Here is a 26,739-nt window from a genome sequence, read left to right as displayed (position 1 = left end):
AGCAAAGAAACAAAATGGCGAGGCTCACAGCTTGTGTTTTTCCCCCACGCCGACAGAATGTAGAGGCTGGAGTAAAGTAGCAGGGGTGGTGGTGGTGGTGGGAAGAGCAGTGGGTAAGTATACTGCTGCTCGAGTTCAACTTGCGAAATCGGGTAAAATCTGAAATTTTCGTGATGAAGTAATAAGTAAACAACTCAGGTACGCCAAAGTCACTATCACGATGTGCTCGAACACATCGTTTGTATTCTCCCAAAATATGCCCTGCAAGCCAAATACTTTGCACATGTCAAACCTGCGTTGACTGTTCCATAACGATGATATTAAATCCAAGCGATGATCTATTCAAATTACTCGACAGCAGGCTGAGGTGTGAAATAGTCGAGGGAGTAAGAAATATCTGTGAACGACCTGTAACACCTAAAGCCTCCATTGTTCGGCAGGCCACCTAATGCGGCACTGGACGATGATTGAGAAAGGCTGATGTTGGTAACAACATCTTCCATAGATCTCAACACCCTTTTCTTCCCGACCGTGCCCTTTCGAGGAATTTGTTTCTTCGGGTCAAAACCCAGTACGTTCACACACCTGAATGTAGACAACAATAAGTGACCTTAGCAGCAAACAAACGACACTGACATGATGAAGGGCAGGTGCGTCACCTCCTTTGTGAAGGCAACAAACTCGCACGGGTTTTCATACATCGGGCCAAGCACAGACATGATGATTCCATTCATGACCTCATGCGCCTCGTATTTAGGGTCATCCGTTGGGCAATAATCATCCTTTTTGGCTTCTTTGCGACGTAGTTCTTTCAAGATAAGGACCATCGTATTGTATACCTGAGGCTTTTGTGATTGCCTGAAATGAGACGAAGGGAGAAAGGACTTACGAGTGTCATTAGATTACACACAGTATCCTGCGCTAAGCACCCAGTTGATGTGCAGACCTCTTCGGTGAAAAGGTCTGCTACCCTACCATCTTCTTTGCCATGCGCCAACTCTTCAATCGGGACAAACAACGCTGCCCAGATCAGTTCCCTGAAGGCTTGCAGTCCTATAAATAGGGCAATGGTGTTTTGTATCTGGATGGCGAAAGGATTTGAGGTAAAACATTATAGGTGTGAGCATCTAGCCTCTTACATCACGAAGATCTTTTGAGTTGAAAAGCGTAACGAAATAGATGATTTGTTCTTTCCTATGCGAGGGCAAGCTACCACAAAACCCAGTATAGTGGGTCATGGCTCCCTTCAGGACTTTTCGCAATTCACCCTTCGCGTTGTCGAGCATTTTAACTAGCTGTACCGACAAGTCAGGGATGAGTTGGAGCAGGGATGAGGGAGAGCGCACACTGGTGCGGATGACCGACCACCCGATAGTGGTATGATGCAAGACCACTGATCAAACGGTAAGATAACGACAAGCAGCATAAAAAACGCAAGGCACGAACATGGTCGTTCGACAAACTGTGAGTACATCTTGCCATCAATCCGTAAAGAGGTTAGAAAGCTGTTTGTAATGAGGCGTCGTGTTTCCACTACTGAAACCCTGAATGGATTTCCATGGAGTCCAACCCACAGACTGCCCAAGAACAGGCATTTCGTGAGCTTCAAGGCTTGCTCCCAGCTTGTCTTTTGCACCACAACTCGGTATCTTTTTTTGTCGTCCTCGGCCAAATTCCCCCATAGATTAGTAGAGTCTTTCCAGGCTAGCTCTGGATACAAATCCATATCCGAATTGGGGGGGGGCTGGATCACCAACCAGAGTATGAGGTTCCTCAAAAACATCAGGTACTGTCATACCGCTGGCGGAGATGTCAGAGGGTAGTGGCCAGAAAATGTGGTTACCCAAGTCTAGAGGATCTACAAGGGACATATCCATATCAAGGGACTGCATATCGAAGGGCGGCATGTCGTAGGCCTGCATATCGAGGGTCTGCATACCCTGCACATCGCTAGAGGCGTACCGGATTTCAAGAGATTTGGGAGGTGTGAATGGCATGTTAATGGAGATGGGTGCAGGAGGAGCCAGTGGGTGTGTCTCGACTTTGGCAGTCGAAAGGGTAGCATGTGACATCTCGCACGCAGATATTAGGTTCTCTGCAGGAACAGGATGCGCGGGGGGTGGGAACCCATCTGGAAATAATGGCGGGTGGAATTTTACAGAGGCATGCGATAGCTCAGCAAGCTATCAAAGCGCAATAAATACACAGAAATTTAGCACTAAGAAAAATCCTCACCAACCACATAGGTCTTGGCTCACCCAGTTCATTCGGCCTACAATAGGAGGCCTTTACCTCCTTCCGGATGAATTCTCCATCAGCATCCTAGGTCCGTGATCTCAAAAACGAACTTTCCAGCACTGCAAAGCTCTCACCGTTGATTCAAACAATGGGTGAGTACGGGTGATGTCCACACTGTCGGTGATACCCAGGGTCCCTATATTTTTTATTACTGCCAGCCACGGCTTGACCTTCCTGTAGGTTTCATCCACCTATGAAATAGCAACGTGAAATGAACAGTTTCAAAGATGGAGACTTACGTATATCGGGTATATGTCTTTGTGGATAGCCAAATACCCAATGGTCTTGAAGGATTTGCCCGAGAACCCTGAAAACGGGTGCTGAAATCACCAGTTATGAACTGATACAATGGCTGAAAGATGGTGTCAAACCTCCTCGTGCTAGAGGGAGACCATCAGTGGCAGTATTCAGCATAGACAGTTCACATACCGCAAGTTGTACCAGCCGGAGGACCTCCTTGCACTCAGGGACATACATATATGTAGGGTGCATGTCTGACTTTGTGTGGTAGAGGCAGAATAGGTTCAGACGGTGTCGGTCAAGAGTCGCTTGAGGTATCGCAAAAGTAGCCGCAAATGATTATATATTGAGAGGCTAGCTTATAATCATAGCAGTTAGCATGAACCGGCCAAGTTCGAATATTAATGAGGGCCAAGAATTAGTGATGGCCAGGGGTTAGCATGGGCTGGCGAGATTCATATACACGAGTGCCAGGAGTTGATAGTGATGCATTGATGACTCGAGTGAGCGATGGCCAGGAGTTAGCATGGGCTGGCGAGATTCATATACACGAGCGCCAGGAGTTAGCATGGGCTGGCGAGGTTCATAAATTCACACGCGCCAGGAGTTAGCAGCAATGGCCAGAAATTAGCATTGATGGCCAGGACTTATCAGCGATGACCAAGACTTTGAAATAGCCAGGAATCAACGGAAAATGGCCTTTCCAAGGATGCTAGGTAGATTGCTGTGATTTAGTTCTCATAATCGAATATGTGATCTGCATACATTTCTTCCAATGCGTCTATCACCGTCTCCATGCTTTCATTTCGTCCCTGCTCAAACAGTATCAGCTCCTCCGCACCAACATAATCCTCATCCTCTTCGTCCTCTTCGTCAACTGGACATTGATTGACTTCTGTGATATTTTCCACAGGTTCATCTTCGGTCAGGGTAGATGTCTGACTGACAGAGTGTGGTTCCACGTCAAAGACCCCCGCCCTATGGGAATACAAGTGGCCTACGCCAAGGCCGTGATGGAACCGCATGAGGGTATCGCGATCGACGAAACTATTAGAGTTATGGTATCAGTAAAGATAGCAAAAATATATAGTAGCTCACCTGTTGACATAATATTCATGCCAATCGTGTTTATCTCCGGCAAGAGGGGAAATACTATTACTCTGGTTGTGTTGGCATCGAGAGAAGGCTGGGATAATGTGGCACGCTCGAAGGACGTCTCCTGGATCTACGAAACCGAATGCGTTTGGATTTTCCAGAGGTAGAAAACGAACCTGGCCCAAAGTATGGGTGTGCCAAGCATGGCTTTGTACGGTTTCATACCAACGAACAAAAAGAAATTCGATTTGGTGGGCATTGTACACATTCCCTGTACGAACCACATTGACGTGATGAATGCCAAGAACCCTGGCATAACAATAGTTGCCATTGAGAGCATCATCGCAACCACGCTGGAGCAGCATGATATTGCAGTGAGCAGTCTTCGGATTAACGACGTCCTGAGCCCGTCGAACATCATATGTGGTATAATTGAACTTGGCGAGATTATGATGGTAGATTCTGTTCCGTTTGAAGAGAATTGAACTAGATTCTGCGTTAGAACGGGTGGGTTTCTCGCACAAAGATTCAGAAGTCCCAGAAGTCCCTGGGTCAAGGCGATCAATAATATGGTCCTTCAATCGAGGCAGGAAGTCCTATGTCATACGTCAGGATGATGGCTATCCGCAAGAGAGTCAAGTCAACTACCTTTATAGCAGGATCTCTCGCATGACTGCGGAGATAATGACCAATTTCGTCAAAGACCTTCTCACTTTGACCGATGTGATGATGGAGCTGGGGATCGCACGCAGTTTCATTAGATGCTGTATGAGAAGCCTGTTTATACTGCCGTTGCTTGATGCGGCGTAATCTTGCTTGACGACGCTCGATTTGCGTCAGCTGGTGAATGAAGGTCTTTTGATCGGTTCGACGGTACCTGCCCTTCGGTGTACGATGTTCCAACTCCCCCTGATGGCAGTTGAGTTGGAAACCGAGCAGTGAGAGGGTTGATACTTACTGGCTCCGTGCTGTAGGAATCTGTGGTACCGAAGCGATGGATTGAGGCTACATAATCCCCTAGCGCATGAAGCTTGTAGGTCCGAAGGTTGAACAACTTCTTCTTCTTGGGCTGCCTTGGTAAAGGTGCATCCTGTGATTGCTCTGGCGCTGCCTTCTGCTTCCCTTTAAGGCTGGCACCTGCCATAGGCCCCGGAACTGCAGCCCCACTACCTTTCACCCTGCCTTTCTCCGTGCATTTAGCGGCTTCTTTTGCTTGCCGACGAGACCTCGCATTGGTTTCACGATCAAGTTCATGGGTGGCGTATGCAGTGCACATTTTCGCCTTAAAGTGACGAAGATGCTCACCAAGTTCAGTTGTTTGCTGGTCGAGGATGTCTAGGGTCAGGTCGGAGTGCATGCGAAGCTTGGCAAGTCCATGCCAGTGTGCCAGAATGAACAGGAGATCGATAATGATCTTGTTGTGTGGTTCGGGGAGAAGGCCCTCGAAGACTGGGATAGAGCACTTGTAAAAGGTGAGTACACAAGGATCTATGGGAATCATCCCAAGACATACCTGTAAAAGATCCTCAAAATTCCGTGCAGCCATATGTGACATTTCGGAGGTGTTCGCTGAAAATCGTCTGATGGTCGCGGGTCCAAATGGGGGGACCTGCCTATATCTGTCAGGTGAGGGTGAGTATACTGGGCATTCAGCGAATACATATGCTGCACCTTTTATCAAGCTCGTGTATTAAGTCCTTATTCAAGGCGAAAAGGACTCTCAGCAGGTGAAGTAAAAGCATACGCCAAACCCCAAGTTCGACCTCGTGCAAGAGGTCGACGACGAGTGTGGCAAACAAATTGAATCCAAAGGCACTAAGGCCATCGGATAAAACATTCTAATTAATAGTGAGTAAAGGCGGCAGGTAAGACTGATTACATGGATCATGCTCACCGAGGTTGGTACCCAGGAGTCTGGCTTGAGTAGCGACCCGACGGCTGCACTGTCCATGCCAAGGTTCTTCTCATAGATGAGGCTGCGTGCAGTGGTCACCAGATGACTCCTCGATGTATCGGACCGTACCAGCGTCAAACGTTGCTGCCTATCACGGCTCATTCCAAGATTTTGAAGCCGTGTGGTCGGTATGAGACATCGCGGGCAGGGACAGCTTCCCATCTGCCGGATTGTCGCAATAAGAACCCTGCCTTTGATGAGCTTCAACTTCTAAAAGATAACACCCACGACTCACTTCTCAGGATAGTCTGCAGAGTAAGTAAATACTCGTGGGTAAAACCTGCGTTCGACACCATCGCAGCACAGAATCACAATTCCATGCTTGCAGGCCTCTAGAAACTGATCGTCGAGTAAGACATTCCACTGAGCCTGGAATAACTCGTGCTGGCAATGTGTTGTGCAGTCACGGCCAACCCCTTTGCCGTTAGTGTAGGTGCCCGCAAAATCCTTAAACGAATCCGAAAGCTGCAAATGCATGAACTTTAATGCTGAGTGGGATTCGTAAGGACCAACGTACCTTTTGAAAGTAGGCAACATGATTACCTAGATTGCACGATGGTCTACAACGGCGATATTTTGATTCATTCCCGAAGTACATATATACTGGCCATAGCCTCGCGTTGCCAAATGTTGTCAGCTGCGTGGCATCTGACCAAAACATGAGTGCAACGACCACACGCTGTAACTTACATCCAGCCTCTCCAGGAGACTCCTGGAGTTCACGGTGCGCATCCATAAATGCTGGCGAAGTATACAATTCACCGTGAATGTTAACTTCGTGGGGAAGATGTGCGGCGTTCCATTTGAGTTGGTAAGGTTCATAGTGAAAAAACTCATTGTCCTGAGGATTCGAGAGCTTTTCCCGAATGACGGAAATGAGAGGCCTATAGTACAGTTCCGCTGCCACGTAAGTTCGAGCGCCTGGCTGGGCAGTCGTCCGAGAGAAGGGTACTTCGATGGTCACCAGTGCTTTACACCAGCCAGCATTTTCATCCTCCCATTCATCCTCCTCGTCATTACCACTCGCACCCAACTTTGAGTTGATCCTATCCCATGGCGTGCTCCGCACGTCATCAGGGTCAAAATTCGGGTGTCCGACAATACCAACCAGCTCCTTGAAACCCTCCTGCGACTTCTGCATGCCGCCATTCCAGTACCAGTTGCCCAATTCGAAAGAAGATTTATTGGGATAAGGGTAAAATGCACCATCCGCGACCGGGGAATCGGAGGTGAAAGCTGGAACGGAGCTGATATTGTGGAGTGTCACCGCCTCTTCGGGGTCGTGATGTGGGGGGACGGATGAGAAGAACTGGTGTACCAGTCCAAAGACATTGCGAACTGTACGGAAGGGAGGGGCTCGAAGCAATGTATTAGTGCCAGTGGATGTGTCAGTGTGATCTCCTGGTAGGTTGGGATCTGGCACTGGGATGGTATGATCGAACGGAACACTTGGAGGGGCTTGTGGAAGTACGTCTTCATACTGCCTATAACGTTGCGGCATGGGAACGTCAACACGCCTGCCCCTTCTCTGCGCCAGCGATAGGTTCTCATTGTTGTCCAAAGTCATGGCACCAAGATCAGATTTGGATGCCGAGGCAGGTGCATTTTCTTGCGACCAAAGGCCTGCACACGAAACCTCCTTTGCAGGGCACATTGCCGACAGGGTTGAGCCGGTGCTTGAAGGCTCTGCAATAACCTGGCCAGCGGATGGAGATTGGTCACATGAACGGAGGGGCTGCATCTTGCTAAGGCGCGCATACGGTCTGCCACTGCCATCCACTCTGGACCGTTTTGCAGAACCTAACAGGTCTTTTGCTTTGGATAAAGCAGAAAACAGCCGCTTCTTGCCCTTCGCGCACGAACATTGATGTTTGGTGTAGGTGCTCTCCTGCGTGAACTGGCGTGTACAGCTACATCTGAAAGGAGGTAAAGTCAGCGATGAATCGTCCAGGTCCATGAGAAGTTGAAAGGACGACTGCATTTGATTCTGAATTTATTATACTGATTGGCGCTAAAGACGGCTAGCATGATTACGAAAATCGCCATCACAGCGCGATATTCACACAGCCCAAAACTTCTGGCCTGGCGGACACAATGACGGCAGGGAAGACTGGCCAGGCCAGACGCGGTTCAAGGTAGTGGTAGTGGCCTCATATATAATCCCAATAGAACGCACATTTCTGCCGCACTGACTTATCAATGGAAGCCCCGTCCTCGCCCTCCTCTATCATCACTGCCCCTCTGAATCATCATGAAACCTATCAGAGGTTAGGTAAACTTATTGCAGAAGCTATGACTTGCTGTTTTGCCATCCTACATTATGACAGCTTCTCCGAATCCATGATCGAATGGTGTTGGTAAGATGTTGCTTGCATCCTGTGCGAATTCTGGGCCATGACGCTGCTTGCATATAATGCAGGCCAGTCGACCATGATGGAAATAAGATTCCGCCATCCAGTCTAGAAACGCACCGAAATGGATACGAATTTAAATACCCATGCTGCCTCTGTGCTGACGGTGGTGGAAGAGGGGCGTATGTAGAGGCAGCGGTGTATCCTTGGTGGGATATGAGTGCAAGTAGGATTGACTGGACTGCAAGATGTGCATCAGATAGATGCGGATACAAAGGTTAGCACTCTTCATGCTCAAGGAGATCCTAAACTCACGGTCATAATACAGTGAAAATTGATATGCACTTCCAGCTATCGTCTCTAGCCACCTTCCAGTACCCTCAAAGAGGTAGGAGCTTAATTTACTGAAATACTACAGCTTCATTAACTGAACAAAGAACGGCGGGTTGTCTTACCGGTTAAACTCAAGTGGAATCGCAAGGAGCAAACAGAATTGTTGACCAGACTTGACTCTTTTGACGGCAATGGGATCACGGAAAAGGAGTTTAGCGCTTTGTTTAAACGCTGCAAGAAATGCTTGCGAGTAGGAGTCAGGAACCGCCATGTCTGCCATTCAAAAGGGGTGCAGAAGGACCGTCATCGTCATATTATTGCTTGACTTGATGGATGCAAATACTTGTGTGATCGTGAAATGATGCTGGTGTGTTTAATATAACAGGTCCTGGGTCGTACGTGTTTGATTTGTTCCTGACAACTTGAAATCGGACTGTTTACAATAACAACAATCATAGTAAATATTTATTTATTTTATTTTACCTAAGTATTAATAGTGATAGTGCTGCTTCAAGATGGCGAAATGCTGCATGAGGTATGGCCAGTAGCACTTGGAGGCAGCTAGACGCCTTTTGTACCACCAAATCAAATCGTGATGGCCAGATCATTATTTGTTCTCACAGGTAGGAGCATACACTACATGCACGTACTACATAGCTACTTGAAGATTCCCAGGATTCTTCGAGATTCTCACCATCCACTCACCCGTCACTTACTAGTAGTATAAATAAGCCAGTGTTGATTCACGCACCTGCTTGTACACCTTCCCTACTACCAGCAGTCAGGAGCATGCATGATGTCGGCCTGTCTTTCACCAGAGCTGTTTGACTACTCCACTGCCCATGCAAGCACTTTTGAACTATCTAACTTATTGGGCACTCAATTCATCGATGCCTACGTGGGACTCATAGCAAACCAGAAGGTCAGTTGATCATGATAATATGCATATACTGATTTTTATTCTTTCCGTAGCTCCAAACTGAACTATACATTCTGGCCTACTTGCTCAAAGATCGAGTTTATACTGGCGATCTTTGGGAACTGATTGGGGAGCGCAGTATAGAGGCGAAGCAGGAGGAAAGCTTACGCCGACACCAGATCACCTGTGGGGGTGTGAATGAGGGAAGGCATGTGATTGTAGAGCGATTTCTCATGGAAGAGAGGAAGAAACGGTGTCAAATGGAGGTGTCTTTGTACTCCCAGGCTATCGAAAACTTGGAACAACTCCGCATGCATAAGTTTAATTGATCTTCAGATGAGATACGATCTGAATACTCCTTCTGTAGCATATATTGGAGTTCTATCCAAGCACAATATCAGGACCCCCTCAGCAACCTTGAAGCATGCAACTGCACATTTACCCTGCGCACCATTACCCTGCGCACCTTTGGCCTGCTGGATTGCTACACAAGAGATGTATAAAGCTTGGCTAACGAGAAACAGCGCGCACCTCGAACCAGCTGCGGAGCCTTCAATCAGAAATTCCTCACCTTTGGAAGGCTCCACCCCTTCGGTTCTCGGTCTGCCTCCCGCCGCGTGGGACAGACGAACGATGTCCAATAACTTGCACATCAGTAATGTATTTTTCTGTTAAGCCATGCTCAACTGTCTGTCTCTATAGCATATTGGCCCTCCATCACTCCTGCTCAGTACATGGATCACCGCTGACGTCCAAGATACCTTTTTCAAGGCATTCCAAACTGAGCTGGACATGCAGTCAGACCTGATGACGAAATCTCTTGTTGCGAGGCGTAGCAACGCCTATTTACGCAATCTTGGGCTGGATCTACTCATCCTGCAAGCCAAGAGGCATCGCGCCCACGCTGAGATAGAGCTATATACATTAGCTATTGAAAATACACACGCATTTAACTGTGACCATAGTGAGCAAAAACAGGTTGTACCATCCTCCACCACTGATGATATTGCAGGTTCACAAACATCCTGGGATCAAATCATCCCACGACATATACTTCCCAGGAATGTGAGTCATCATGACGAGAACATTGACGATGACGATGGCTGGAAAGTTTGGTAGTGCCAATTGTCTGGATTATTCTTTCTGCGCGAAACTGCATTTATTTATATTTAGCCCTTGTGAGGGCACTGGCCGCCATGACTTATTCTATCTTTGTACCGATTATTGTATCGACCGTGTAAAGTAGTGTGGCTTCAATAGAATGATGTGTCGTGACCGGCTTTGAGGATACTTCAAAAAATTAGGCTGGTATCTCAATTTCTCAATTTGCTATACTCAATCGTAGCAGCGCTGGGAAGCGCTAGTCCCCGATTTCAAGCTTCAATGTTTCAACGTTCAACGTTGCAACTTCGAAGTTCAAGAAATGACGATAGATCAATTGGTAGCAAACAGTTTGTCAATATACAACAAACAACATGTGACGAATCTTGGCATGATGTCATCAACACCTCGACGCGACATTTGACAATGAGTACAATACATACAATACATAGATAATGTCGCACAGATATTGTACCTAAGTCAGAGAAACATACATTGACAGAAAACAGACCAAGCAGACTCCTCAAGTTCTAACAGCAATTAACGTCCTGCAACTGATCATCCGCCAGGCACCGAATCTGTGTGTTTCGCTTTTATTAGCAACATTCATTGTTTTTCAGGAAATATTTGAACATCACACGTGCATTTTTACCAAAGACGCCGGGATACAGACCCTGGTTAGAGTTTTGGAATTGTGGCGCAGATACTTCCAGTACGCTCAGGATATGATCATGTGGCCTTATGACTATGATCGTTTAATAAACATACCATTTATCAAGATGTGTCATGTAGCGCCATTCCGGAAAATGCCGGAGATATACTTTCAGTCCAAATCGGGACAGTGCTCTTAGACGCGAGAAGTCAAAGCAACGAAAGTAAGCATATTCACTATAGATTCAATTTTATATTTACTACTCTACTACTAGCATGAACAATAACGCTAATGATAATGGAGGAGACGGTAATCAAAATGGAGGAGATGGCAATCAAAATGGGAACCGCGATCACCAGGTATGTTGAATATTTTCTGACAATTATTGCTCACCGACTCTCGACAGATTCCTGAACGCGATTTGCAAATCATACCAAGGCCTCGCAATGTGCAGTTCACGCTGACGGAAGGACAACACGTGAGTAACGACTCATTCAAAAAGTAAGATTTTAACATTCTTGAAGGAACTTATGTATGTTACATGGGCCGGCGGCACGACTCCATGTGCGCCAACAACTGTATCACCCCGACTTGCCAATTCAGCCCCATCCTCAGCCTCCGCACTGGTCAGAAGAAATGCGCGCGATGCTGGTGCTCTGGATTGCTAGGGAGCGCCGAATTTTCGAGATGGAGATGCGAGAATTAGAATACCTTCTGGGACTTAGAGGTGCGCGTTAGCGCTGCCAGGTAAGCCGGTTCAAAACATGAAATTCCGAACGGACTTATGAGTATTTTAGACCATACGCATGAAGAGGGAAGTTCTAAGAGACTAGGGATGAGTTAAGCGGCTGCGCACATCGGACGAATGTACAATACACAATGTAACACCTACTCCACTCAACATATTCGGAATTTTGGCTGCTGAAGCAAAAAAAAAACGTCAACGCAATCAACAGATTCCGAGGATTCCAGTGTATCAGTGGACGACACGCGAGAATGGGATCAGAAGCCATTTCCAGTGGACTCGATATCTTGGGCAAGATCCCAGTCGAGCGATATGTCTGGACCAACGAGCCATGTAGCTGCCATCATTGAGTGCGATACAGGTGCACCCATTGATAGTGCTCAAGCTCGAATGAATTTTCATGAGCCTGATTCGCATGCAAAGTACAAATTGTGTCAGTGCAATGATGTGATGGAGATGTAGTATACGATACAGGTGATGTGCACCGTCGACATTGTACTGGATAGAATGCCAGAAGACAAGCAGTAAAGACCTAAAGAGAAAGCACAAGATAAGTATAAAAAGTGAGACGAAATAAAACTAGGAATGAAGAGGTCGCGAGGACCGGGGTCGCATAGAAAATATTTCATAGGCTTTTCAAAGTTTTGCATGCTGAAGAACAAACTTCGATGATTTCTTCGACTTAACTTTGTCGATATCTGCAAGCGTAACAGGCCAGCATTCATAAGTGTGATTGTATCCCAGTCTGGTATATCACAGGTTAGTGGACTATGTTAAAAATAAGGGTATGCTTACCTAGCCTGGCCGTCAATACCCCCTGCTTTGTAAAACTCAGGCCTGTGGAGTAGACTAACGACCACTGCACCCCCAATACCAATATTGTGAACAAGACCAAATTTTCCCCGTTTGTCCGGGATGTCGAATAAGCCAGGTGCTTGCATGCCACTACACATCAATTGCATTAGGAATACGACGAAAAGCAAACAGATTGATTGCCACACTAACAATTACGCAATTGCACTGCCAATGTGATGAGAACAATATCGCCAACTTAATAGAATGCTCACTTGTTATATAAAAATGCATACCCAGATCAGTAGCCCCGAGTGCATGTCCTTTGGCTTCAAGACTGCCGCTCGGGTTTACAACATACTTGCCGCCATACTACAGAATGTTCAGTTACTTCCCAACTGAAAAAGAAAACTCTGACCGTATTGTCACCTCTTTCGACCATCTTATGGGCCTCATCAGGGGCACAAAGTCCAAGGGCAGGATATGTAATGAGCTAAGGGAGGGTCATGCGCCAGACTATGTGAGGAAAGGCGTACTTACTTCGTTTGCGGAAAAACAGTCATGCAGCTCAACCACGCCAACCAAGTCGCGTCCTTCACCATCAGCAAAGCCAGCGTCTTTAAATACATTGTCAGCACATCGCTTCGACATCCCGTAGCCGGCAACCTCCATAGCGCTTTTAGTATCATATGCAGCAGGGTCGTCCGTCTCAAGGCCTTGCGCAACTATTTCAATGGCTTGATTCTCCAATCCATGGGCATGTACAAAGTCTTCTGATGCAATGATACAGCAGGCTGCACCATCCTGATGCATGGTGAGTATTGAGTACTTGAGAACGGGAGGACCGTTACCGATGTAGGACTGCACATGAACTTCATGAGTTGAGCAGTAATCTTAGGTGCTTGTAGGACCTGTTCAACCGTCTATCCGTTATGGAACTGTGAATATGGGTTCTTGACGAAGTGTGCGTGATTCTTTGCGGCTAGAATACATTTTGAACACACATTTTTAATACGAGCGCTGGATAATACCTATCATGGCCAAGTGTTTGAATTGAAGATAAAACCAGAGATAAAAAGAGAGCACGAACCCAATCAGAGAGCAAATATCACCATAGTATCAGCACTGTACAACAAATACTCGGAGAGAGGTTGTCAAATTTCAGCTCTGCAAAGCATAAGATAAACGCGAGGGTTTATAGAAAAAAGCTGCAAGGCTATCACGTTGCCCTCAGGGCATACTTAGAAAACTCCCGTGATCACTGTTATTGCACTGAGTACATGCCATTCTGAGAACGGGCAACTCACCAGTAAAGATCTTGGACGACTCGAGGCTTGAAATTTGAAACGCGGCACTTCTGAAAAGTGCATGATGCAACCAAGACTAGCTTACACATCACGGGTGCCACAAAACTCCGAATTCAAAAGTTATGGCAAACTTTGTTTTTTTTCCTGATGTAAGCCGGCCGTGTTGTAACATCGAAGGAGAGAACAGCAAAATAATATATGTTTGTGGCAGCATCGGTACTCGAAGATATGAGCCAGTCAGTTGAGGGCACATTTACAGCAACATCAGGCTATGCAATCACGTTGCTTGGAGTACAAGTCACTGACAACATGGATGTCCCAGACATAGTATGCCTGACCTGTGTCTGTGAAGTGGATCTACTTGTCTCTTACCTTCGCTTCTGTTATCAAGCGCAGTCATGTCCTGGAACAGACCATCTAAAACACCTTCAACTTTTGAATAGGAAGGTGGCAGCGTTTCCAGTGCTCAAATTCGTGTCACCGGTGATACCGCGCTTTGTGGCATAACTTCGGGCAGCATGTGCTAAAGCATCAAACACATAGAGACTTGACACCTTGACAGTACTAGACAGTGACTTGTGAGTGCGATAAAGTACTTAGGGTCGTGCTGTCAATGTAAAAGCTTCTACATTTACCACTAGCCGCCATGTTCTAGTCTTGAATTTGCACCTTGATCGCACCTTGAGAAGGGTCTGCAGTGACACAGAAGGCAGAGACAGCATCCTTCAGTTTAAATCGATGCCTAACCAGGCGGGGGCGGCGCCGGCCCCTCAGAGGCTTCAAGTTGATCAGACCGCCAGCGACAAGGCGTATAGCTTTAGGGTACTGATCACATATGGTGAGCATATCGAAATTCTTGCAGAAGGGAGCATATGTACCTGGTTAGCATATCTGTATTGGAAACTAACATCTATCTCATTGGCACTCAGGTGCATGAACAGGAACTGAAAGTATGGCAAATTGAGTGTGACAAAATTTTGGGCTTTTACATACCACTTGTTCGTTCTTGCCGACGCCAATGATGAACACCTTTCCACCAAATTGCGTTACCTGGGTACCATGCAGCATAAGTGGAGACTCTTGACGGCATAGACGACTCCAGTGTTTCTTACATGTACTGCAGTATGCACACTGCTCTTCACACTGCTGCACTCAATCGCAACCTCAGGGCCATTAGCAGCAGCTTTGATCTTTTGGGTCGCGTCCTTTGGCGTCAAATCACACTCGATCAGTACCATACACACACCAGGAACAAGCTTCTTTGCAAAGTCGAGGCGGTTCTGGAACAGATCAGATTACAACTTTGGGCTCGGCGCCTGCAGCACGTGCCGAAAGAGGAGAAATGAGACCGATCAGTCCAAATGTCAATCAATTATATATCATAACATGAAATTCCTAATGCGAACACACCAGATCAAAGTGGGGTCACCAAGGCGGAGACCAACACGCTCGATGCCTGCGAGAGCTACAGCCAGAGGCTCGCAAAGAGAACCTTCTTCAAAAAAAAGGGAATCAGGCAAACGGTGTAGCCACTCAGCAGGGTGCAAGTGATAGCGAGTTAGGGTTCCTAGAAGGTAGCTAGTAAGCATCAATAAAAGTTGAATGTTTGGGAATCCTACCATGGAAAGGAGGAGTGGAGAAGAAGACAACATCAGAACCTGTAAGGAGATACCACATTACGGACTGCTTGACAATAGGTTAAACTGGACACGTACAAGTGTTATACCTACAGGAAGGTTTCGAGCAGGGCACGCCGGCCTCGATTGCAACACGGTTAGCCCTTTACGTCATCAGCATGCTGGGATGGGTAGCTTACCTGCACCTTAAATATTGAATATTGAATTCTAAGTGCAAGTGCAACGATACTTCAATTGTCTTATCAGCCGATACATAATCATGTGATCCTTTGGCTATACAGGCTGAAAGTACCATCCTGGGACCTGGCCAAGTGCTGACCCAAAGAGAAATGCTTGCGTCATTTCTCACATCTAAATATTCCACCGGTGTTCCCGCATCCTCTGATCCTATAAACCACAATTTTGTGCAGCAGCACAACTTGAACACTGCGATATGCCTTCTGTATTTACCTTTCGTCCTCAACTTCGAGGTTGTATTCACCTGGGCAGTGCAGTCAGTTAATTTCAAGGGAACGCGCATCCGACATACTTTGAGCGGGAGAGGGAGCATCCCATGCAATCTGGTGGGGAGGGCAGGTGTCAATTTCATTTGGTGCATATTCTTCCAATACTCTTGCTTGATAATTTTCCTCCAACCAACGAAGTCTGTACTTTTGACGCAGCTCTTCCAACCTCAAGCAGTTCTTCTCCGCAAGCTGCAGTCTCTCTTTGAGCTCCACCATGGAGTCCACCTCGCCATTTTCATATTCTCTCACTGCCAGAGGCGGAGCCTCATCATTCCGTACTGAGGGGCCATTGTCATCAAAGTTTGCCTTGCTAGTCTTCGGTGGGCTCTGAGAATTGTTGATAGTGTTGGCACCCTTTACGCTGGCAATTTCCTTGCCGCTTTCATTAGTGTTGTCCACCAATTCTATCCTAGGCAAAGGCATCAGCACATACTGCCACCAGGTAGGCGCATCAGATTTACCGAAGGTTCAAGTTGATAATATGTCTTTGCAGTGTGGTCTGACGCCAGAGCTGTGGCATATTGGGCTGTGCGGATGCGCTGTCTTGTTGTAGTTGCAGAATACTGGATGCAAGTTCAAGGGTGTTATATTCCTGCCGTGCTTTTACTTATGAGATTTCAGGCTAACCATCTTGGCACAAGGTTGATACATCGAGGTACACAATCGACGGGTTGGGCCGGAACCATCCTGGCCATCTCGGCCATTTTTTTTCTGGGCCAAGCGTCCACTTTCCGCCAGTCCCCCTTGGATGTCATAGGTTTGACGTCAGGGCTGCAGTATAGTGGGCATGGCGGATGCTGCTTTCTAGTTGTGAGATGCAACGAGGTGTAAGTTCGAAAGAGCCCTATACCAGCCACGCTTTTGCTTAGCTATTGGTTTTCAGGCTGACCATCTTAGTATAAGGTTGATACATCACGGCACACCGTCAATGGGCTGGGCCAGATTCACCCTGTCCACCTTGGCCAATTCTTCTCTGGGCCATTGCTGCCATTTACGGTGGCCTCTCAGCGCCAGTTTCCCCCAAACATCACGTAGCGCAAGGGATAAAAGCTACATTCAGTACCGGTGAAGCCCGGGTTGTCTATTCTTCCTCCCCAACTATCATGGCTACCCAGGAGGCCACCCCCAGCATTCCGAGCAAACGTGGCTCATCAGCTCTTCAAATGGGGCCTCGAAAAAAGGCGTAAGATGTTCCTATGTTAACCACAGGTTTTGTAGACTCATTTTACCTCTCAGCTCCTCGTCTGATCCGCTTGTCTCCCATGGACGCCACTTTGGTCGAACAGTATTCACACTTTGTAATTATCCTTCCTTGCTCACCAATGGTATCCTGAGATTGGAGCAAATGGAAGACACCCCATTAGAGGATTTCTCTGCTGAGTCAAGGACGTTCATCTCTCCCACTTACTTGTTTGCTGATGCGCTTGGCAGAGAGCGGCGGGAACATCGCGTCTTTGAGCAGCTGTTGGACTCCTATCCCGGCCTTCTGGAGCGACTGAAGGATGGGTCTGAGGAGGAAATCATTCACGTTGGAGAGCTGGTACACTTTTATCTGTCCATGCAGTTCTTACTTATGATTTACAGATTGGTAGGGGAGCGGCGGGTGCCAGAGGCGACAACACAAAAACACTAAAGTCTGCGGTACTCAATTGGGTGACCCCGAAGGGTGAAGCAATACAGCCTCCTTTACATCATAACTCCAAAATCGACCGCGGTTTCAACCATCCACTTACTGGATCTCTCCTCTGTCCTGCTGGGCTGGACTGGAACGACCCTCAGTATGTTTCAGTTTGAGCTAACATCAAAAATCTGATTCCTTTTGCTCTTTGTAAACAGGACGAAGGAGAATTTGTGAAGTGGTGAAATACTGGTCTGTGGGGATCAATGGCCCATTTTCTTGTACACCCACCACATTTATGACCCTGAAGACCCGTGGTGCGGCCTTCTCAGAAGCCACTTACTAGTATGTGTGAGTATGCACTCGTATTCATAGAGTCCATTCACTGTATGGTATTCTATCAGGCCTACAAGCATGTTTTCACCTCTCCGAGTTCAGTTGACAGAGAGCCGAAAGCTACACGATCCGGAAACGCTCGTCTCCACGGGATGAAATCCGTCACCATCGCTTCTATTGCATACATTGCAACTCAGGTTTGTGAAGTATCCTTTTGCAACGGAGAGTTTCTAATGTACAGCTGAAGGTGCGATTCGCTTTGAGCTCATCCTCAGTGTTTTCGCGGACCGACACAACAACAGACTCAGAAATGTTTTATCATAGTTTCCTCGATCTGTTAGAAGACCCTGAGGAATTCAAGGAAGTTGATGAGCTGTTGACCTGGTGGAATCGGTATTTCTATCACCCTTCACTATGTAGTTACAATGCTAATACATTGCTCAGTCAAGTTTTTCCTACCTCCTTTGCTGCCAAGAGGGCTATCAGTGTCAACAGCGCCTTATTCAAGATCCGACAAAAGTGTGTTGCCCTCAAACAGGCTACAAACGTCCCTTTGTAGTCTACATGTATACAATCTTAGTACGATGTTACCCAATGATGACCTGCTGTGGCCTCTGTAAACCATCGAAGCGATCGGATGAGAACGAATATGTAATACTGCTGGAAAATAGTAGCCATTGCCATTGCATGCCGCATCTGTCTTCTTTGCAGTATTCAAGCACGCTCTGCAGGATAAGATCTGAGAAAGCCAAGATTGCATGCTATAGCTATATTTTGGCTGCATGCTGATGGTTACCAATATCAGCGTCCTGGCGCCTTTGGCACAACACAGCCTTTGGTTCGATGAATCTATCTGGCGACGTCATCCTGGGAGAGTTTGCGGAAAGCACATTGGTTCTCTCACGTTACATGGGAGGACTATACCTCAGCAATCAGCTGATGAAGGCACTACACCGTTGTCAAGCCTCCGCACCGTGGGACAAAAGTAACCCCCAACCAAAGCAATCTGGCCTTGGAAGGCTCCAGCATTTAGAGAGAGTATGCGGAGCATAATATGACAATATAAATTCTTATCGAAATTTGGTAGAATGTCAACGCATCACTACTCATTGCCTGAATTGTGTAGTTAGTAGATCTGAGCAACACAGACTAGCATTACAACTACATATCTAACATCAGCGACGAGAGAGATTTTGCTGGGGGTGCAATTACAAGCTGAATCGAGGGAGCTTGGCAATACATTGTAGATGCTCACCACCCATGGGCCGTCGGCAGTGTTGGTCCAACACAGTCCGGCCATCTAAAACTTTGTCTAACACTGAAATTTGTTGAGAGATTATGGAGAAAATAAAAACAATCAAAAGCTACATACCATCACCGGTGAAGGGCAGAGTTGTAGTGTCATTGTTGCTGGTCCTCAAAAAGGCGACGGTGGTCGCTCTCGACGACTTAATCTTGCTTTGCAATGGTGGATGGGTGTTGCAACATGTATCATCTTGGCAATAGGCTGGTAGGTGATTGCAACTAGACTCACAATTGTACACTCGGCGGGTTCTGTCCAACTAAGTCCGGGTATTCAAAGCTTTGTCATGTGGGGTATAATTCTGATAGATATTATGCAGATTTTGGATTAGATAAAGCTTGCTAAGAATTTATCTTTTTCGGGTCGGTTACCTGATGTATTTACTATATTACCAGTACCGCAAAATACAAGCTATTTGATACAATGTAAGATACTCAACATTAGTCCAACTGTATGGTTACATGGCACTGAGATGCGGTGAATGAGTCTACAATACAAGCGTTAGTCGGTAGTGCTGTGTACACGAAGGCGCACTTACCATGGAAACTGGGTGGCGTTGAGCAGTGAGAAAGTCCATGTTTTTTGAATGTGATGCGCATATGACCTAGTCCTACATCCGCCTTGTCAAGCTTCTGCTTAGAAATGGCGGACTTATATTTCGAAAGATTGGTCATGACCTCGTGTTCTCAGACAACACAATCCGCAAGTGTTTTCTCTGCTACAAATACATCGCGTCAGGCCCTTGCAAGGTCCATGATGAGGTTTGCTTCAAGGTTGTCAACATCATCGATGGTCTGTATGCACGTTAACAAGCATTGTAAGACTCGCATATCAGTCACTTACCATTAACCCAATAGCGTCAATGACATCATACAAGTCAGCAATACCACCACTGCCAGGGTCACCCAGAGTTCAGCTTGATTGCCTCTTGTTGGAGTATCGCGGGCACATACGTGATGCTGATGGTACTTCACTGGAAATGTTTAGATGAATTGGTGTGTGGCTTGACTCGGACATGAGTGTTTTGGAAAAACTAATATGGCTTATTGATTCCGGATATCATAGCTTACTTTGAACTCAGAATCTCACACGCACATCAATACTATGTCATCACTCCAACTTCTAGAATGTCCTTTGTGCGGCAAGGGCGGTTTCAAGGACCATGTCGCTGTCGCTCGACATATGAGCCAACCTCGCTCTGGCTGCAATACTTGGCTGCAGAATCTGATATGCTTGGATGAACCGAATAATCCCATGAATATGGACAAGTCAGACGACAGAGTAAATAATTCTGACATGGAGTCCGGTGGTTTTGAAAATTGGGATGAGGTGTTCCAAGGGAGTAGAATGGAGGACCAGGTTCATGACGAGCGAACACCAACTCGCGATTTGGAAGTTATGGACTCATATCCTGACTGTGCACAATCATACAGCAGGGGCTACACGTTCCTGGACTTATTCAATATGGACGAGAACAGCAAACACTGTGTTATGAATCCATATTATCCTTTCAGTGGCCAGAGAGACTGGGAGGTTGGGTCATGGTTGCTTCGCTCAGGGTTAAGCATGGGGAAGATAGATAGTTTCCTTTCACTCGAGATGGTGGGTAGTAATAAATTCTTCGATAATATATAATTTTTGAAAGTGTCTCGTTCAGATAAAGACCCTTCCATTGTCGTTCAGTTCAGCCAAGGAACTATGCAGCAGAGCGGAAATGTTACCCAGTGGTCCACGCTGGATGTCTCAAACAATACCTACAATGCATCCCACGAAATCGCCTGTTGTCTTGTATTGGCGTGATCCCTTAGATTGTGTTTCAAGTCTTCTCAACCACCCTGCCTTTCATGATGAGCTAGACTTTACACCTCGCAGGGTGTATACCACTGCGCAGCGGCTGTGCCGTGTATATTCGGAATGGATGACCAGCGATGACACGTGGAATATGCAGGTACGTATCATTTCATTTGTGCAAGTCATTATACTTATCTGTTTTTGGACAGTCAGCCCTACCAAGAGGTGCAACACTCCTCGGGACCATTTTATCTTCTGACAAGACGAATATATCAACCATGACGGGCGACAGAGTTGCACACCCCCTTCTAGTTAGTCTTGCTAACATACGCATGCCCACGCGACTCAAGTCGTCTTTGAATGCCTTTGTACTCACCGCTCTACTTCCTGTCCCAAAATTCATCCATAAGAACAAACGCATGCGAGGCATACTTGAAGATCGCCTCATTCACGAATGCTTGGATATCGTTCTACGTCCACTCAAGTTGGCCACTCATGAAGGGATCATGCTTTCAGACCCTGTTGGGCACAGTTGCTATTGCTTTACACTGCTCGCGAGCTATATTGTTGACACCCCGGAGGCCATGATGCTGGCCACTGTTGGCAGGAAAACTTCCCCAGTCACTACAGCCATGTACAAACAGTTTGGAGACCCCTTTCGTCATCAGCCTCGCACAGGAGCAACTACACTCTCCCAGCTGGACATTGCATGGAGTAAAGCTGATCACAACGACATTGAGGCATTTTTTCGCGAAGCACAGAAGTTTCGTTTGAATGGCATGAATGCACCATTCTGGCTGGACTGGCTCCTCAGTGATCCATCGCATTTTCTAACTCCCGAATTTCTTCACCTCATTCATCGCAAGTTCTACGACCACGATGCGAAGTGGCTCATTTGCGCAGTCGGGCATACAGAGATTGATTTTCGGTTTTCTGTCTTGCAGGCGATCACCGGGTTCCGTCATTTTCATGGCGGAATTTCAAAGCTTAAACAGGTTACAGGACGCACTCAACACGACATCCAGCGCTCGATCGTTGCAGTCAGCGCAGATGCAGTTTCTAACACTGTGATGACTGCCATACGAGCTCTGATGGACTTTCGGTACCTCGTACAATCACCCGTAATTGACGACACCCTACTCACTCAGATTTCCATGGCCCTTTAAGAATTTCACCGCAACAAAGATGCAATTATCGAGGGTGGATTTCATTGTGGTCAGCATGGCAGAGTCATTGAGAACTGGTATATACCGAAGCTAGAGCTCATGCAGTCGATAGTTCCGAGCATAAGGAACACTGGAGTTCCTCTGCAATGGACTGCCGACACCATGGAGCATGAGCACATAACGGAAATCAAAGATCCTGCTCGCTCAAGCAATAACAACAACTATGATCCCCAAATATGTCGCCATCTTGACCGTGCTGATAAATGCCGCCGCTTTGACCTTGCTATGAGTCTGCTCAACAATATGCCAGACTCAAAGCAGCACGGTTCAGATGTAGATGTCGATGAAAATGTTGATTTCGATGCAGACGACAATCACGATATCCCAATAGACCTTCTGGCAATGATCAAATACCCTGGACATTCACGTCCAATCACGAATTACTTCGGAATCGCCAAGTTCCTCCAGTACAGGGAAATCGGGACGGTCCCTATGCCATTGCGTTTGTTTGTTGTCGAACGCACAGGATTTCACTTCACTTATGACCCCTCCATTAGAAAGATATCTGTTGATGATGCTGCCATCAAGTTTGACCTTGCTGACTTACAACCAGCCATTGCCGATTTTCTTCGTTGTGAGGATACTCATGGGAGAGATCATGTCCATACTATTGGGGGGGCTAGAAGAGCTGGACCCGCTGCTTCACTTCCCTTTGACACGCTACAGGTCTGGTTTAAACTTCAGCTGCAGGACACCGAATTCCATGACATTAGCATCATACGGCCTGTGCAAACCCTCAACTGTGCACCCCCTTCTGATCCCTGGACCTCTGGCCGGTATGATACAGTTATCATTAACAACGATGCGGGATGCTTATGGCCCACAAGTGGTCTTCGTGGTACATTATGCTCTCATGTCATGCTGAATATTTACTTATTGTCAAGTCACAGGTCATACTATCGGTCAAATCAGGCTTATCATGTGTCCTATTGGAAAGAGAGGCACGAATTGGTCATGGAAGGACCATTTTCTGGTATACGTGCATCACTTTGACATTGTTCCTCAAAGCTCCGGCACCAATGATCGTGAGCCAAGTACACAGCTCCACTTGCTCAAACGAGCGAAACGCTCAAATGGTACTTGGGTGGGTGACATCATACCCGTGACGCAGCTTAGATCACCTGTGAACCTTGTCCCTCGCTTCAGTGCAAGTGCGGACAACCATCTCACCCCATATAACAGCATGGAGCATGCTTCACAATTTTGGCTCAACAAGTATTGGGACAAGAACATGTATCTTCCTCTTTCTATGTAGCTTTTGATGTGGGGTTACCTTGTTTCTTACGACTTTCATACTATGCAACGAACAGATTGGTTGAGCGGTCTAACCTTTGGTTATTCTAGTCTGTTTTATTCTTAGATCGCTAGTTCTGAGAATTCTGTCACTATGTGGCGATAAGCTCGAGCGCCCATTGTTTGTCCATTGTTCAAGTACAAAAAATGGCATTCTTTTTCAGGACCATTAACAATGGAATCAAATTATTGTCGTTGGTGTCTATCCCAGAAGTCACCGACGTTCACACTATGAACAAGATCACGTCCGACAAGCTTAATCATCTAGTCACTCACGAGGGTTCACCAGAGGCCTCACAACCGCTTGGACACCTACTTTCTGAAATATTCCAGCCTTTCACAGAACCTCTTCCCGATGTATGCGACCTTAAAATACCTTTCGGAAAAATCATTCATCGCAACAATCGCATCAATGAGAAATTCAGCGAGACATCACCAGATACCCTAGTGCCACTGTACGACACTGAAGTGAAGACTTGGAATTGGGCTCTTCCAGTCGACCCACCTGGAGATGATGATAGCAGCCTTCCGGGTCAGGTCGAGTCGTCAGAGAGCAACAATCCACAGGAAGCAACCCACGAAGAAATTTTTGCAGCATTTCTCAATGCTCTGGTTGGCTGCTTGGCGGCGTCACAGCCCAAACTAGTAGCCATGCGCTTTGCAACTAGCTCATGGAGTGCAGCCAATGCACATAAGGCATTGCCCGGCAGTGACATCAAGCGCAAGCCAGATATCGTTCTATCTGACGACATATCAGCAAAGTGGGGAAACATCAGAGTCTCAGCTGAACTCACGCACAGTCGCTACCGGCCTGCGATGCAACTTGGGAAGGCTGCAGATACCCATGCCTACCTTATGATGAGTGAGCAGCCCTGGAGGCGCTTTGCTCTCATATTATCATTCACAGACAAATATCACCACCTAAGAGTCTTGATGTATGATCACTCTGGTGGTGCTGTGTCCCCTCGCTTCAATATCTACACACAACCTGACATATTCTCGCATATCATCGCGGCTATTACTTTTGGGAGTCTGGAGTGTGTCGGCTATGATCTCACTGTTTCCTTCTCGAGGACTGTTGCAGCACCCCGAAGCAAAGATATCTGCGTCTATCGTCCCATCAAAAATGCTTCTGCCCGACATATTATGACAGATAATGCTGTTGCTGCATCCACCTCCAATTCTCTTTCATTTCCTGAGGATCCTGACAGAGTGTCCAGTGATGCTCTTGAATCGTCAATCTCCAATAACTCTGATGAGTCTTCTAATGACTCTACTCATGACTCAACGCAAGGGAATCCGAGCAGCTCTCCCACACATGACTCGATGGACGAAGGGTGCTTCCCTGCCCCTCCCCCCCCCAGTGCACCCCACTGCAACCCACAGTGCTCCCCTTGTTAGCCTCGCATCCCAAGTCCCCCAGGCTGAGATGACCGAGAGCATCTATTCCATTACCCCTCTCCCTTCCCAATTCCCCTATTCTACTCAATCACCGGAACCCTGCGGCAAGATCCACATAGGGCAGGCAATCTACACCATAAAGAGAATTCTTTTTGCGAGCCGGGGCCTCGTTGGTCGTGGCACCATTTGCTACTTAGTCACCTTAGACGATGAAGACTATATCATCAAAGACCATTGGGTTGTGGGTAAGGACAATCAGGTAGTCCTGAACGAGATCAAGATGCTGGAGTTGATGGATGGTGTCCCTGGCATTCCAAAGCTGGTAGATTATTGGATCGTTGAATGGTCAGATGGCACGCCTGACGTTACCAAAAAATATCGGAAAAAGGAATGCCGGAGCACCCAGGGCACTAGTCACACTCATGTGCATCTTGTCTTGAAGCCATGTGGTCGCCCCCTTCACATGTTCTGAATACTTAAGGAGTTTGTGCGAGCACTAAGAGATATTGTTAAGAGTAAGTACTATCTAGTAATTCATGGGGTGTCTTGAACTGATGCTTTCTAATGTTAGTTCAACAAACTGCGGTGGAGGAACATCAGATTTTGCATTGGGATTGTAGTCTTAACAACGCGATGATCCTAGATGACATTAGTGGCAGCGAAGGCTTTCTTATTGACTGGGAGTTTGCGGTTCACATCGCTGCAGATCATAAATATCCCCTTGGTGGTACAGTAAGTATACTTAGTATTGATTAGACATTCAGTTTATTGATTCATTTGCCAGGGCATAGTCCATTTCATGTCACGCGGGCTTCTTAATCAAGTCTCAGTCATCCAGCAGGAAGCTGAGTTGGAATCTCAGGAGAAAAAAGCGACTCGGGGACGCAAATCAGTCAAAAAACCGAAAACCCTGAAATCGTCCTCTGATTCTAAAGTGCTACCTGTATCATACATCCTTCAAACTTTTTCGGATGACCTGGAGTCCCTTTTTTTTGTGTTCATGTGGGTTTGCATCAAGTTCTGTGGTCCCAACGGCATGGTGCGCAAGGAATGCTCGCCCAATTCGTTACTAAATCAATGGACCAACCTTGACCTGGCGTCATGCACCACCTTCAAGATCACTTTTTTTGCGAATCCGACAGATGGAAAGCGTCTTATAGACAAATTTCACCCTTACTTCAACCCCCTGATCCCCTTCGCAATAGAGTGGCGTAGAGTTCTGGTGGACAACATGATCCACCCCATCACCTTTGACACCATTCTTGGTGTACTCAACTCTCATCTCGACAAGCTTCCTGACGACAAGGAGCTCGTATCTACTGTGAACATGCTCATGAATGATGCTGTCATTCTCACATGTTGTGTCAAGGGCAAACAGATTGCTTCAGAGTCTTTCTCTGTGGCAGCCACAACACCCAAGCGGCAAAAGTCTCGCCATGGTGATACCGAGTCCGACTCCTCAGCATCAGGCAGTGACACATGACCAGACATGGAGCTTGTATGTATGAAAGATCGTTTAATTTGGGCACCCACTCATTACACATATTCAGCTGTCATTCTTCTTTATTGATGTATGGATAGCATGCCACTTGACTTTAGTATTTTTAGAACCTCGCTGATCGTCTACTACTGCCAGTGACTCGGAGATTGGGGCAAGATGTGCTTACAACACTTACTTACCAGCACCTCATTTATTCCTACTAGTATATAGTTCTCTCAAGCTCACAATCGATCTATTACTAGTCTCTGCGCCGGATTACTACTATGTGACGTTCGGACATGATTACATAAGATTTTGACTCATGTGATCGGCAATCTGAGTCTGGCACTTACTAGAGTAC

At 46.8% G+C, this 26,739-nt stretch overlaps 6 protein-coding genes across 6 annotated transcripts; 2 read left to right on the top strand and 4 right to left on the bottom strand.

The window, feature by feature from the left end:
* Positions 1 to 347: 347 nt before the first annotated feature.
* F5891DRAFT_1194985 (uncharacterized protein) lies at positions 348 to 2,790 on the bottom strand (the record flags this gene model as incomplete). Its single annotated transcript, XM_041368034.1, has 11 exons — positions 348 to 585; positions 637 to 839; positions 890 to 1,081; positions 1,140 to 1,393; positions 1,447 to 1,744; positions 1,791 to 2,183; positions 2,236 to 2,322; positions 2,373 to 2,489; positions 2,538 to 2,618; positions 2,670 to 2,678; positions 2,728 to 2,790. The coding sequence occupies 11 exons, from the start codon at positions 2,788 to 2,790 to the stop codon at positions 348 to 350; spliced, it is 1,935 nt and encodes a 644-aa protein (XP_041220254.1).
* Positions 2,791 to 7,632: 4,842 nt separating this feature from the next.
* On the bottom strand, positions 7,633 to 8,542 carry F5891DRAFT_984837 (uncharacterized protein; the record flags this gene model as incomplete). The annotated part of the gene is made up of 5 exons (XM_041377504.1): positions 7,633 to 7,736; positions 7,764 to 7,828; positions 8,059 to 8,179; positions 8,254 to 8,342; positions 8,394 to 8,542. The coding sequence occupies 5 exons, from the start codon at positions 8,540 to 8,542 to the stop codon at positions 7,633 to 7,635; spliced, it is 528 nt and encodes a 175-aa protein (XP_041220253.1).
* A 2,790-nt stretch (positions 8,543 to 11,332) lies between these two features.
* F5891DRAFT_1130870 (uncharacterized protein) lies at positions 11,333 to 13,850 on the bottom strand (the record flags this gene model as incomplete). The annotated part of the gene is made up of 8 exons (XM_041364582.1): positions 11,333 to 11,353; positions 12,349 to 12,433; positions 12,484 to 12,622; positions 12,777 to 12,852; positions 12,899 to 12,973; positions 13,021 to 13,284; positions 13,332 to 13,403; positions 13,788 to 13,850. The coding sequence occupies 8 exons, from the start codon at positions 13,848 to 13,850 to the stop codon at positions 11,333 to 11,335; spliced, it is 795 nt and encodes a 264-aa protein (XP_041220252.1).
* Positions 13,851 to 14,215: 365 nt separating this feature from the next.
* F5891DRAFT_1254821 (uncharacterized protein) lies at positions 14,216 to 16,450 on the bottom strand (the record flags this gene model as incomplete). The annotated part of the gene is made up of 13 exons (XM_041369966.1): positions 14,216 to 14,310; positions 14,468 to 14,612; positions 14,666 to 14,731; positions 14,781 to 14,837; positions 14,900 to 14,992; positions 15,034 to 15,103; positions 15,198 to 15,445; positions 15,503 to 15,513; positions 15,604 to 15,609; positions 15,774 to 15,811; positions 15,875 to 15,905; positions 15,954 to 16,339; positions 16,392 to 16,450. 13 exons carry the CDS (start codon positions 16,448 to 16,450, stop codon positions 14,216 to 14,218), a joined length of 1,305 nt encoding a protein of 434 aa, XP_041220251.1.
* A 583-nt stretch (positions 16,451 to 17,033) lies between these two features.
* On the top strand, positions 17,034 to 18,443 carry F5891DRAFT_1130869 (uncharacterized protein; the record flags this gene model as incomplete). Its single annotated transcript, XM_041364581.1, has 8 exons — positions 17,034 to 17,113; positions 17,167 to 17,310; positions 17,362 to 17,470; positions 17,515 to 17,708; positions 17,788 to 17,899; positions 17,953 to 18,081; positions 18,132 to 18,277; positions 18,329 to 18,443. The coding sequence occupies 8 exons, from the start codon at positions 17,034 to 17,036 to the stop codon at positions 18,441 to 18,443; spliced, it is 1,029 nt and encodes a 342-aa protein (XP_041220250.1).
* Positions 18,444 to 20,291: 1,848 nt separating this feature from the next.
* F5891DRAFT_984832 (uncharacterized protein) lies at positions 20,292 to 26,381 on the top strand (the record flags this gene model as incomplete). Its single annotated transcript, XM_041377503.1, has 11 exons — positions 20,292 to 20,789; positions 20,845 to 21,135; positions 21,188 to 22,099; positions 22,199 to 23,042; positions 23,095 to 23,437; positions 23,662 to 24,359; positions 24,405 to 24,834; positions 24,884 to 25,322; positions 25,380 to 25,413; positions 25,470 to 25,630; positions 25,683 to 26,381. 11 exons carry the CDS (start codon positions 20,292 to 20,294, stop codon positions 26,379 to 26,381), a joined length of 5,349 nt encoding a protein of 1,782 aa, XP_041220249.1.
* Positions 26,382 to 26,739: the final 358 nt, after the last annotated feature.

This window comes from Suillus fuscotomentosus (genome assembly GCF_016647785.1).
Source record: "Suillus fuscotomentosus strain FC203 chromosome Unknown F5891scaffold_76, whole genome shotgun sequence".
NCBI lineage: Eukaryota > Fungi > Basidiomycota > Agaricomycetes > Boletales > Suillaceae > Suillus > Suillus fuscotomentosus.
The sequence above is the reverse complement of the archived record's forward strand: the minus strand, read 5'-3'. Positions and strand labels throughout refer to the sequence as shown.